This window comes from Cyprinus carpio, chromosome B5 (genome assembly GCF_018340385.1).
Source record: "Cyprinus carpio isolate SPL01 chromosome B5, ASM1834038v1, whole genome shotgun sequence".
In the NCBI taxonomy this organism is placed as follows: Eukaryota; Metazoa; Chordata; class Actinopteri; order Cypriniformes; family Cyprinidae; genus Cyprinus; species Cyprinus carpio.
Genome location: NC_056601.1, coordinates 31819892 through 31833595, shown reverse-complemented (window position 1 = coordinate 31833595; position 13704 = coordinate 31819892). Strand labels below are relative to the sequence as shown.

The following is a 13704-nucleotide window of genomic DNA, read 5'->3' as shown; positions in this document are numbered from 1 at the left end:
TGAAAACAACTAAAACACTTGAGAAAAAATAAATCAAGAAAAATAAAAAATGAAAATTACAGCTGCAAGCAGCATTCATCATGAGCCAAGAATCAGTAATCTGTCCTTTAGATGGCAGTGCACTACCACTATTCTTCAGTATGAAAATGAAACGGTATGTCTGGAATATTAAAATATTAGTAAATGCCTAGTAAATAGTAAATGCTTTCAATTGTTAAAAAATACATAAAACAACAGTATACACACATCTCTTCATTAAATACAGGCTACTAATTTCCATGACACCATAAATTAAATTATACAATTTTTTTTCATCACAGTAACAGTAATTATCATAAAAACGTAATATGGAGTCTTAATTGAGGTTAATAGTGCAATTTTAGCATCATTAAGATACTTTCATAGTTTTATTAATATTTAGAATCTAATTTTTATATTTACTATTTTGTTAATTTAATTTTGGTAAAAGTCTTTTTTGACCATTTTTATTGGTTTCTTTTTTTTTGTATGTATACAGGTTTTATTAATTTTTATTTCATTGGGAAATGAAAATGTGAAATGTTGCCTATACTAGCTGCTGAAGTAAAACAAGTTTAAGTTTTACTATGTATTTTGGTGTAAACTGGGATGAATTTCATAATGGAACCTTTTTTCTTAGCAAAATTAAAATAAATAAAATGCTCAAATAATAAATAAAAACCAATCAATGAAATATAAGCTCAAGTGATTAATAAATGTTAAATTCAATTTATTTTCATTATTTGATGACTCAATGAGGTGGGCGTGGTCGTCGCGTAGCTTCAGCCTGTCAATCACTGAGAGCGCGCGCGTGTGTAATGTCTCCCCTCAGACAGTTTTACTTTAGATTAGTTAGTTATGTCCAGTTTTAAGTGCACAACTGACCTGTTTAACTCTGTTGTCTTGTGTTAATGAAATTAATTTAATTACTCTATCGCTCGTCATTTCAACAGAACCGATACTTCACGATATATTCAGCGCGATCGCTTAAGTATCGAATTGACAGGCCACATCAAAGCCAAACCATTTAAAAATTTGACATAATTCCGTTTAACTGAGGGGGTGAAATGTGTAATTTTGCTTGAAACTGCACTCCAATCGCGTGAAGATGATTCCACAACAAGATGTAGTTGACACCTTGTAAATTCGCAGCTTTTATGTTTATTTTTAAAGCTCCTTTGATGTGATTTCAACATGAATTCCTGTGGACAAACCCAACAAAGTGCCACTTTCATCACTGTCGGGTTTAAAGGTATTGATTACATCTCTGAGGTGAGTTCCCACCACTGATCTATAATAGAGAACATTACAGATTATACAGATAAGTGGTTCCCTCACAGGTTCCATTCATGTATTCTTCAATATAAAACGACATTAACATTATACATGCACTTTCATACAAATGCAAATACTGAACATTATACAATTATGCATGCATACAAAATAAAACAATAAATAAATAAATAAATTGGCAGTGTGTTAGTAATTACTAGAAAATGGGTAACGTTACAATCCGATATAGAAATATCAAATAAATACTTTGTAAAGCTCACAGACGTTTAAATATTGAGATGTCATCTGTTTTAGGCCTCAGTCAGACACAGAATGATGATTGGTTTGTTAGAACTTCCAGTTCCTTTCCAGCTGGTCAGTAACATCTACCCACACAACGGACACCTGCAGGACAAAGCTTATAGAGTACCATGGAGTAAGTGTGCCTTGTTGGTGTTTAATTGAATATGAAATAAGTTGCTTTCATTGTATTGGCGAGCAACTTTGGTTTTAAAATAAGGTCCTGTAGATATCTGTGTTGCTAACTAAGACTGGAGACTATTTGTGAAATTCAAAGACATCATACCAATGTTGACTTGTGTCATTTTTGACAGAGAACAAAACATCAGTTTGTACTCTACAAGTGACTGGGTCTGTAATGGATGATTTGAAGGCCAGCACACGTTTCAGCGACTGTTTGGAGAGGTTTGAACCGTGTCTGTAATGTCCTTTGATATGATCGATCTCAGCTTATTTTGTATTTGTGTCTGCAGATTAAATCTCTCCTGAAGATTAAATTTCTCTCAGTTGTATTTAAATGAAAAGTCCTTCCAAAATTTTAAATTTGGTGAAAATGTATCCACCCTCAGACAGGTCATCAAAGATGGAGATGAGTTTGTTTCTTCATCATGAAAAGATTCTGAGAAATTTAACATTACATCACTTGCTGGATGCTCTACAGTGAATGGGTGCCGTCAGAATGAGAGTCCTAATAGCTGATAAAAACATCACAATAGTTCACAAGTAATCCACACCACTCCAGTCCATCATAATCCATAAAAATGCCTTATGGATGATAGTACTAATAAAAATCCACCAACCAATCTGTTTAGAACAGTTTTTTTACACTTGTAAACGTTTAGAACTTGTCTTGGTCTGTACCATTCTTGGAATCAGAGGAGATTAATTTTTCACTGGAGACCGTTTTGTTATGGATAGAAGACACATATTTTTTAGCTCGGAAGCAATGGGTTGAAGTTTTAATGAGCTGTTTGGACCCGAGTAAGTGATTTACTGCAAAATTTCTCCAAATCTGTTCTGATGGAGAAACAAACTCATCTAGATCTTGGGTTTCTTGGGAGAAAGTACATTTTCAGCTAACTTTAATTTTTTTTGTGAGCTGTTCCTTTAAATGCAGGTTCTTCAAATTGCTCTGTGTTGTATTTAGGTTTAATGTGTTGCAGACAGGAAAAGGTCAAGAGGAAGTGGTTCCCAGCTCTAACCCTGCCTCTCAGTGCAGTATTTCTACCACAGAAGCCCTCTGGCTCCTAGATGGAGTCGAGAGCAGTACCTCAAGATCACCTTGGGAAGAGAGTTTTAGTCCATGTTCACCAGATACATGCTGTTACGGTGAGAACTGGAGTATTCAGTTTTATTTTGTTTATATTTTGTGTCATTTCAGTATTTACTATACTGTATCTGTAGATTTCTGGCTGTGATATTGTACTAAAAAGGGGTAGATGTGTGCTAAAAATACCTAAAATCACACAGCTTGCTTTTTAAAAGTATTTCAAAGGTGCTTTATATGTTCATGGACCACTGAATTTTATTTTATGATGCACTCATAATGGAAAATCTAGATGTTAATCTGTCCTTTCCTTGTCTCCTAAATCTTAGCTCTTTCTCTGCCAGAGGAGGTGATATTCAGTGACCGTCTGCAGCAGTTCAAAAGCCACCTACCTCCATTTCAAAGGATGCTTCAGAGGCTGAGCATCATGATTGTCTCGGATCCAGTTCACAATTCATCAGTAAATCTCTTAGAAGAGGTTATTTTTAGGTACAACATAGAGTTTAGGGATTAGGCATAAAAAATCTTCAGAATCATTCACTCATGTTAAAGTTGTTTTGAGAATTGAACAAATAGATGTAACCTGGCTCAGAGGAAGATCGAAACCATGCCAGATTGTCCTGTGTACTGTCATCTGATGCACTGAAATGATATTTTCAATTTACCTGTGTTTCCTCCTTCTAGACACTGTGCTTCATATGATGCAGTTTTAGACAAGGTAACAGGTGCCACGTTTGCTTTAAATGCTACAGAAGAGTTCAAAAAAGAAGCAGTACTGAACGAAGAGGTAATCTTCAAAACTAAATCACGTTAAAGTAAATATCTCTCTTGGTTGTGCTATTTGCAGCTAATGAAAATGTTTGCACATTTTAAATACCAGCTATGATTTCTTAACAGTGTCTGATGTTGCCTGTTGAAGTTCATATGGACTGCTTTCCAAGACAAGAGCCCAATTATTCCTTTGCACAAATGCAAGATTTTCTAAATGTCACCCGTGAACCAATAGAAGAATGTTTCCCTTTGAAAGATCTTCTCAAAGAAGGTAAAACTGCCATATACGTAGCAAAAAATAAACAATGCCTCCAAAGAGTATTTGGAAATGTAAAAATGTCTGAATGTCATTTGCATTAGATAACAAAATATCAATGCAAAGGTGTTTATTTTAAAGAAGAAAGAACAGGTATAAGCTAATCATTTGATGGAAAGAAAAAATGAATACATTTGTTAGGTTTTAAATAATGAAGCAACTGATGCACAAACACCAATAAATAGCTCAAAAGTGCAAATGCCATTTGCTTTTATATTTTGTTATCTAATGCAGTTACAATCAGAAAGTGTGACTTTTTGGTGCCGTTATAGTTTGTATAAAAGTCAATAATAATTATATTTCAATTATAATAGTCACCACTGCTGATAAACACACGGCTGAGTTGGAGCTCCTGGAAATGCCTGAAAGCTGCTTTGCTAACATCACCTTCAAGGAGCCACAATCTCCAGGTATGGGAAATTGCTTTGCATATTTAATCACAAACAAAGAGTGGTTCCTGCCGTAGATTGCTTTTCTAATCTCTCTAGTGACTTCAAAACCTTTCATTCCAGTTGCTTCGAGGTCTTACGCTGAGATGGAATTAGACCTGCTTCTTTCACCATCTAGTCATACGCTGTGTCTGCCAGACCTGTGTATGTCCAGCAAACAGCTGTCAGCTGAGATTCTGTCACCAGTTTATAAGCAGTGAGTTTGTTGTTTTTGTTATAACAGGGAGAGATGGCTGTAAATATTTGTTGCATTAAATATGTTAAAGGGGTGGTTGATTGCGATTTCACTTTTTTAACGTTAGTTAGTGTGTAATGTTGCTGTTTGAGCATAAACAAAACAATGCTGAAAAGTCTGTGCAAACGGAGATATCGTCTTTTAAAATTATGGCAGTTAAATACCTACAAAAACGGCTCACAACTAGTTACTTCCAGGGTTTGTGACATCACAACCCCAGATAAACCCCGCCCTCGGGAACATGCAGCAAAGGGGCAGAGGCCATGTTGTGCTGCTTTAGAGAAAAAGAAGAGAAAACTAGGGGTGCACATAAAAATCTATTCATATATGAATCACAATTCTGTCTTCTAACGATTCTAATGGATTCACAAGTATCAAAATCAATGTTCTAAAGCAGCGGTTCTCAATCCTGTTTCTTGCGTCACCCTGCTCTGCACATGCTCTGCATCCCTCTCTCTCTCTCTCTCTCTCTCTCTCTCATTCAGCTCAGCTCTAACAATGAAATGTTCCATTTATAAACTTATTTTCACATAGCTATGAGAACGTTAAACATGGATGCTCGTGCGGTTGCCGTACTGTGTTAAAGCTTTAATCAGGACTGTACATTAAAAGTAAACTGTACATTAAAAGCTAAAAGAAGCAGTAGCATTTACAAATAACAGCATAACTAAAAGTAAGAGACAACAACAAACAAAAAACATACCATTAAGAGCCGTGCTTGCACAGGTTCTGCGCGATCCTCTTCACTAATATCATCTGGGTCTCAGTCGGGCTCAAATTGATTAGCAATATTAATGACGTCATTGTTCATAATACAACACCGGAGCTGCTGAGGTGAGGGGCGGGACGTTTAGACGCCAACTAGGCAGTTTAGCCAATCACAGCACATTGGACCAGCTCACCAATCTAAACCCCTTGCATATTTCTGAGGAAGGGGCTTCATAAATCATCAGAGCGTATATAGGAGAAGGAACAGGGCAGTGTAGAATAAAGGTAAATTATGTGAAAAATAATGAGTTTTTTAACTAAGCATTAACACGTTAGACTGCCCCCCTAAAAATAATCAAGCCTAGAAAAATAACAGTCAACCACTCCTTTAAGACATCTAGTACAGGCTTGTTGTCACTTGTACATTTGTTTTCCTTCTTTGAGTCAACATGAAATGGCATTTACAACCAATTTGCTTCCTTTATACAGCGTGTGCCATTGTAAAAACTGTAAATCTATTCCTCACAACCTCGTTTTCTTCCATGTTAAATTCAATATGGTGTCTAACCTGATTAAGGTCTATAAAGAAAGTAAATAAGCTCAGTTTTATTTTCATGTTGACTTTAGGATCAATGAAAACAACGCTCATAATAATAAAGAATATGATAATGTAAATAATATGTAATGTACTTTTCCTAGGCATTTCATGTCAGACAGTGATTGTGAAAATATGGAAAAAGCTGTTTGGATGGCAGAGAAACATCCCCAATGTGTGGCTCGATTTTTACTTGCTGGTAATGTGTAGAAAATAATGTGAGAAACTTAGTGTGCAACCATAGAAGTGTGTTTATTTACTAAAAACATTCACACAAATACTCCTATCTTGGCCATTTTGTTCTTTAGTCAAGTATTGATGGCTAGACAAATATATATATATATTTTTTAGAGCCCTTAAACTCCTTTGTGTTTTTGTACAGAACCAGAGGTAGCTAAGCCACTGGTCCACATTCAGTCACTCCCAGAGCTTCTCACACTCCTGAAGGTGGAGGTGGAACAGGTTGCAGAACCCAAAGACAATATGGGTCAGTTTCACCTCACTGGCAGTACAGTGATGCTTCCTGAAAACATCTTCAAAAATCTCTCCATCTATACTGAGAAAATGTCCACAGAAGACTGTAAGAGAGCTGTGAGAAAGCCACATGTGGATGAAACATTCTCGTCACTGTCTATTGTGAATATAGATGGTAAGACAGAATGCAATATTTGTCTCCTTAAAAAAAAAAAAACGACACTAAACAAAATTATAACCGCAACACCTTTGTTTTTCCCCCCATTTTTCATGAGCTGAACTCAAAGATCTAAGACTTTTTCTATGTACACAAAAGGCCTATTTCTCTCAAATATTGTTCACAATCTGTCTAAATCTGTGTTAGTGAGCACTTCTCCTTTGCAGAGATAATCCATCCACCTCATAGGTGTGGCATATCAGGATTTGACAGCATGATTATTGCACAGGTGTGCCTTAGGCTGGCCACAATAAAAGGCCACTCTTGGGGAGCGAAAACAAAAGTGTTGCATTTATAATTTTGTTCACTGTATATAAAAAACAGAATGCAATACTACTGTTTTTTATATTTTATTTATGGTTTTAAGATTTTGTTAGAATGATATGCTACTCTTAAGTTCTGTATGCTAATGATTTACAGAGTTGCTGAGTAAGTGTACTTCAAATGCAGGTGAGCTTTTTAAGTTCCTCTCATCATTTCATTCAGATACAACATAAATCTATATTTTCCAATCATGATTGTTTGCTAAATAAGGCACCACCGCAGATCACCTTTCCCAGAGTAAACCACTGCAGTCAGCTGTACCTACACAGGTGGATAGAGGTACGACTGTGAAGTTCCTTATAATGGAGTCTCACCAACAAGACAGTTCTACAATGACCACAACCAGAGGAGACTGTAAAGCTGCAGAGATAAAACAACACAAGTCAAGTCCAGAAGAAAGATGCTCTGGGAATTCTTCCACAAGGCCATCAGAACAGCAGGCAGTCATCTCTAAAGTGATTGAGATGTCTAAGTCTTCTCCACTGAAGCCCAGTGTTAAATATATTGAAGTAATATCCAATATACAAACACTTCCTAAGCAGTCAGAACAGAAAAGAGAAGATATGATCTCTAAATCATCTCCATTATCAAACTGTTTGAGAGGCAGAAAGAGAAATAATTCTCTAGTTCTGTCTCATGAAGACCTGAACCCTTTGTCGTCTTTTCTAACATTAAGAACAATGAAAAAATGTCCAATGCAAAAACCTCAACGGAGCAGTCCAACATCTGCAGGTAGAGTGAGAGAATTAATTGTGTTTATTGCAACTTTCCTTCCTTATTGTAACATATATCCAAGTGAAATGACTTTTGAGCAAAAAAAATAAAAATAAAATGTAGATAGGGACTTGATTTTGTCCATCGGGATTTAATGTTGTAAGGAACAGCAGAATGTTTGGAGGACCTTCCTGACATATTTTGTTGTTAGTTATACACTGACTGAAACAGTATGTTATTCAGTCTAATACTTTAATTTCTTTCAGAGGTAAATGTGAGTCAGAATTCCACAGGAAAAGCCCTGTTAGAGAACAGAATAAAAACAGCGAATCACATCTCAGAAACACAAAGCAGTGTCATTTCCACTGAGACGAGCTTTCCCCTTGAAGAGAAACAAGAGACCATCAGCAAGACTTTATACGTCCAAGCCACAGGTATCATCATTGCCTTCAGATCTTGAATATTGCATAAAAATGATTGTAAACACAAAATACATGTTTTTTGTTCATTCATAATCATTTATTTGTTCGATTTGAGAAATGAATCGCCATATTTCTGTATTTATTCCTGTAGAGTGTCAAAGAGATGCATATAGGGAGCTGCAGGCGTTGGCTCTGCCCTCTCTGAGTAAAATGCAGGAGCTGGGCATCTCTGCTTTGAACAACAGAGACTTTGGTACTCTGTCTTCTGAACTCACAAGATTCCTCGTAAAGCAGCAAGAGAGAATGCTTCGGACAGAACAGAGTCAGAGGAGACACCTTCTCACACATTATAACAATGCACAGAATAATGTGAAATAGCCAAAGATCAGTACATGATGGTTTTTGCAGAGAAACGTTTTGTGTTATTTTTCTGGCAGATGGGGAGAGTGTGCTTAATGAAATGACACTTCTACATATTCTGGTCACGCTGAAGGAACATGTTCTTCTCACATGTGACCTCAGCACAGCCACTGGTAAATATCTGAGAAAAAACACTCATGTCTCACAGAAAATGGTCTAATATTGCTGAGAGGAACATTTTTTTAAACTGTTTTGAATTTCTTGAAACAATTTGGTTCTATGAAATGTTTTTTTTGTCTTTTATAATTTTTCTGGATTTATTATTCAATACAAATTCATGATCAAAAACATTGGCAATCAAATGAAGGTATAAAACATTATCAGTTTAATATTTTAAAATGTCATAAAATTAACTAGTAAACTAAGTACTGCACAACAGAATTTACTGTTCGAATTTACTGCAGATTTTTTTTTTTTCTTCAAAATTTTTAAGAATAGTAATATTACTAATATTATTATTGGAAAAGTACTTTCTACCCAACTTTTGATTTATTAATCTAAAATATGCCAAATTCTGTGACATTGCTGTCTGGCATAAACAGATCTCATTTGTGTTTTAATCATTATATTGTAGCTCACACACCTGTAAAATCTGCCTTTGTTTAGATTACCTGGCTAATGTGAAGCATTCCTGTGCTTTGAGCTGTCTGGATGAGCTGTTGAGAAAGTTTGAGGTGCTGCAGTATCTGAGTCAGGAGAGACAGGAACCCAATCCTAAACTAATGGAGCTCCAGGAGCAAATCAACACATGGATGAATTCCCATTCTAACCACAACATTAAAGTGAGATTTACAGAGTTTAAACTAAATTATAACACAGCATTATGTAATTATTATTTTTTTGCATATATACAGTACACTCACATGAAGCAATGTATACTATATAGCAAATGTCAATGTAAAATATATTATCGCCTATGTTATCGACTATAAGGCATGATATTATAAATATTAACATCATGATTCTGTACAGCTGAGAAATGTGTATTGTAAAAAGCACTATAGAAATAAAATTTACTTAACTAAGCATACTTTTTAAACGAAGTAGGTTTTACAGAATGTGAGTGTTTAATGATTGTTGAATGCGAGCAGGTTCTAGTTTTGACAGTGAACCGTGTCAACACAGAGTTGCTTGTAGCTCTCAACCAGGCACGAGGTGAGTTAACTTTTCAAGAACTTTACAGATTTTATAAGACAGGTACTATGTGGTGTTTGTCCTGTCTAATTCTGTGTGTGCGTGTATTTAGGAAACTCCGTGTCTGAAGTCATCCCCAATGAAGGAAAGAGTAAAGTTGTGAGCAGAGAAGTGATGGACAGGTGTATAAATCTTCTTTTTTTATTTCTAATACATGAAGTCTGTATATATGGTTTGATTTAATGTGTTATCTATTGTCTGTCTCCTCTCTCCTCAGACTCTCCTGCAGTTGGTGTCTTGTTGTGTGCAGTCAGCACGTTGGTCCTGACTTCCCTTGGCAGAGTTTCAGCATGGTGTTTGAGCTTCAACCTGTGGGTCACTCACCCTTCGGCAGTGTGTGTTCAGAGAGAAACGTCAACTTTATCTCCTTCTCCACTGCAGTGCCTGAATCCAGTCAGTCCAACAAACCTAAAGCTCACATGATGTTGATGTTTAATGGACAATTATGTGGTGCAGGATTCTGGATCAGTGAGGTTTAGTTCTTACAGTAGCTTGACGCTGCAGAATTAAGTTTTGCCAAGTATATAGTTCCTGTATTTTAACAGCATTCAAACACTATGTTAAACATTTGCAAGTACATACTGTATTTTGACTGATAAAATATCAAAATAAGGATTATTTGTTCAATGATAATCCTGTTTACTTTTCAGTGTTGGAATATACTGCATTTTTGTGTTTGGTTATTTGAATCATTAATTTGCAGATTTCTCAGAAGAATCTATTTCGGCATCATATCTGGACACTATTCCATTTGTGTTGCTCGTCACTGATGGTTTACTGAGACGCTTAAAGATGCAACGCACACTGGAGTCAATGTGAGTTACTCAATAGTTTCTGCCAATTACTTTGTCATTGTTTTAAAATGTAGGAAAAATTAGGTGGTTAGCTGACACATTGAGATGTGGAGCTTTTGCAATATTAGAAATATATATTTTTGTATATTCTCTCTCTCTCCCTCTCCCTCTCCCTATATATATATATATATATATATGAGTTAGACTATAATTAAACTATGCCACAATTGCATGGTTCACCACCACTAAGCTTTGACAGCTCTGAGGCTGTAATAGTGGACTAGAAAGATGGTGAGTTTCCCTCGTTTAATGTGCACTGAAAACCACTGTAGTCTATATAGCCACTTGTTAGCAACCACATTTAAAAAAAATCTTGATTAGTGTATTACTGATGTATTTTGTCACCAAATAAATTGTGAAAATATGTTGGGCTGTTACCGCAGACCTTATTTCAGGCATATAACCAAAAACCCATTCGGAAACTCAACTGACTTTGGAACAGTGGAACTGGAAGTGGCCTAAAACAAGGAAACAAAATAGTTTTCTTTGTTTTAGGACCCATTCCTGCAGCATTCTGTTCTTGCATTCAAAACTATGTATATATAATGTATATGCTTTTAAAAATAAAGGTCCCAAAAGGGTTTTTGCAGTGATGCCATAGAAGAACCATTTTTGGTTCACTTTTCAATGAACAGTTTTTAAATATTTTTTTCTTAGTATGAAGAACATTTTAAGCATCAAAAGAATCCCATTTTTCACTATATAGAACCTGTTGTAGAATGGAAAGATTGTTAAGAATGTAGCTGATGTACAAAAACTGTTGTTGGCAGGTACAATATGGTTCTGCTGGAGAGGAAACACTCTCCATCTGCACTGCAGCTGGGTGGAACCCATTATGATGTCATCACTGTGGACGAGAACACCGCCATCCTCATCCAGGTGATGCTCTATATACACACTTGCTCTACCATTCACAAAGTGACCCTGAAGGTGTAAATCCTGTGTGTCTGTGCTCAGGAGCTGAGTGAGCTGGACATGAGGATTGGAGTGGCGTCTGAGCTTGTCGTGATGAGACTCACGGTCCTCTCTCTGCAGTTCAGCCGCTGCTGGGTCATTCTGCACTGCACTGAGAACCACAGGGCACTGTCAGTTTGAAATACATTTAAATCTGTCTAATCATGTTAACAATCACCCAGCATTATATTTGCTGGATGAAATCCAATACTTGTTTCTTGGTAATTCTGGGGTGCCGATTCCAAAAATTGTCATGTTTGGCTCTAGCACGTCACACTTTATCACAGTGTATGATGCAGTTAATAGCATGTTTGCTTTTGGCAACCATTTGTAAGGTGAAGACGTCTTATATTATCCCATAATCCCATAAAATCCCATAAATTTGTTTTATTTCCTGTTTTTCCCCACTTTTAGATTTCCAGTAACATCTATCTCAACCTGCTTCATGTCTACTCTGCATCTGTGTTGTTTGGAAACAAGTCTGAGAAGTTTGATGTCAAGGTATTTTCTTACTCATTTATTTCAATTACCGATAACAGATCTCAAAACAAATGTCAGTGTTTTTAAAGGTTACGCCAAGGCCAGATGTAATATTTCCTCTGTTGAATGTTATATTAATAAGTATGTAGCATTCAAAGTCTGTGTACATTTTTAGATCATGGCATATGTGTGTGTTTTAGGTGTTACTGGTGTGTGAGGAAGAAGAGATAGCAACCTACATCTATAAGATCTCCTTACATACGCTGATGAACTCAGAGAGAGATGGACTGAGCTGGTTGGATAGAGACTTGCTCACTGTGCAGCCTACAGAGGTAAATGACAGGTCTAAAATGTTTCTAGCACGAAAAAAAAAAAAAAAACGTACCAAAATTTAAATCGGAACTGTGTACACAAAATGCTGAAGAAAAAAAATTTCCTATCAGATCTTTGTTTATGACTTTTTGCACCTTTATTAAACATTTAAAAATGCACAAATTAATATTAAAAATGTTTCGATTTATATGTTTTCTTTGGCCAAATTAGAAATAATGTTTTTCTTTTTAAATGAGACTTAGAGCAATGTCTCTGGAACCAGTATGCTAATACAATTTGAAAAAAAAGTGAAGGGGGTCTGAATACTTTCTGAATGCACTATATATATAGGGGTGGGCAAGTTAACGCGTTATCGTGTTAACGTTTTAATTAAATAACTCCGACAATTTTTTTATCACGCATTAACGCAGTTTTTATTACTTTGAAAGTCCATTGTTCACTGGCTCTGATACACCTATAGACAAACGATGGGTCACAGGAGGGGAGGGCTGTTGAACAGTTTTGGCTTGGGATGGGCGTCATCACGCCTCTTAACCAATGAGACTATTTGGGGTGGGCCTAAGACTGCTGCCTGCAGCACTCCCGATAAAATTATTTAGGCTAAGCATAAACATTCACAGACCAGTGTTCACTGTTATTTTTAACAGAAAAGTAAGCATGGGCTGCTGTGTGCATGGTTTGGCATGGCAGAATGTGAGCAGCGCTCCCATATTATCACTAAAAAACTGACATCTCAGTTCATCACGATCTCATAAAGCTCTGTTACAACACAATGAATATATGCACAATGAATCTTCCATAATGTCTGCACTTCGTGTGCTATAATGAGAGGATTCGCAATTTTCAGCACTGTGCAAGAACTTTTAAGCAGTGAGTGGATTCTAACTTAAACACCTTTGATTGGCCATTGTGTTCCTGAAATCAACAGATCTGTGACTGTCTACATTGCTCAATGCGGCAAACAAGTCTCTACCTGCCCACACCTACACTCGCTGATCAATTGTTGTCCCGTGCCCCACTCTGTTGCATTGGGTCCCGTGATAGTCCTGTGGGAGTGTAGGTCTCTACACAGAGGGTGCCTGTTATAATGCTATGATAGCAAACTATAAAGTATTTTCTATACAAATGTTAATTCCCTGGCAGTGGCAAATAGCTTTGGTTTTATATTTAATTTACTACTTTTGAATTCATTACAGAAAAACATGTGATTAATAATGATTAAAAATGCAAAAAGTTGCCAAGCACTAATATATATACATACACACACACACATACACACACACACACACATATATATATGTGTGTGTGTGTGTGTGTGTGTGTGTGTAATGCAATTATCTAATCAACCAATCACATGGCAGTTGCTTCAATGCATTTAGGGGTGTGG

The 13704-nt window shown here is 36.2% G+C and overlaps 1 protein-coding gene across 1 annotated transcript; it reads left to right on the top strand.

Moving 5' to 3' along the window:
• The first annotated feature begins 23 nt into the window (after nt 1-23).
• shoc1 (shortage in chiasmata 1) lies at nt 24-12714 on the top strand. Its single transcript, XM_042723138.1, has 24 exons — nt 24-1290; nt 1606-1726; nt 1905-1995; nt 2738-2919; nt 3187-3346; nt 3542-3644; nt 3755-3899; nt 4259-4354; nt 4457-4589; nt 6036-6130; nt 6314-6580; nt 7043-7072; nt 7157-7678; nt 7927-8094; nt 8234-8404; nt 8520-8615; nt 9109-9284; nt 9594-9657; nt 9749-9818; nt 9914-10089; nt 10400-10511; nt 11321-11429; nt 11508-12005; nt 12185-12714. Exons 1-23 carry the CDS (start codon nt 1213-1215, stop codon nt 11643-11645), a joined length of 3303 nt encoding a protein of 1100 aa, XP_042579072.1. The 5' UTR covers nt 24-1212; the 3' UTR covers nt 11646-12005; nt 12185-12714.
• The last annotated feature ends 990 nt before the right edge of the window (nt 12715-13704 follow it).

What these genes read in the sequence shown, in the direction of transcription:
- shoc1 (XM_042723138.1), top strand. Translation starts at nt 1,213, where the DNA reads ATGAATTCCTGTGGACAAACCCAACAAAGTGCCACTTTCATCACTGTC. An exon ending in GAAAGATCTTCTCAAAGAAG is followed by an intron (nt 3,900 to 4,258) that starts GTAAAACTGCCA and finishes CAATTATAATAG; the next exon opens with TCACCACTGCTGATAAACAC. An exon ending in TGACCTCAGCACAGCCACTG is followed by an intron (nt 8,616 to 9,108) that starts GTAAATATCTGA and finishes GCCTTTGTTTAG; the next exon opens with ATTACCTGGCTAATGTGAAG.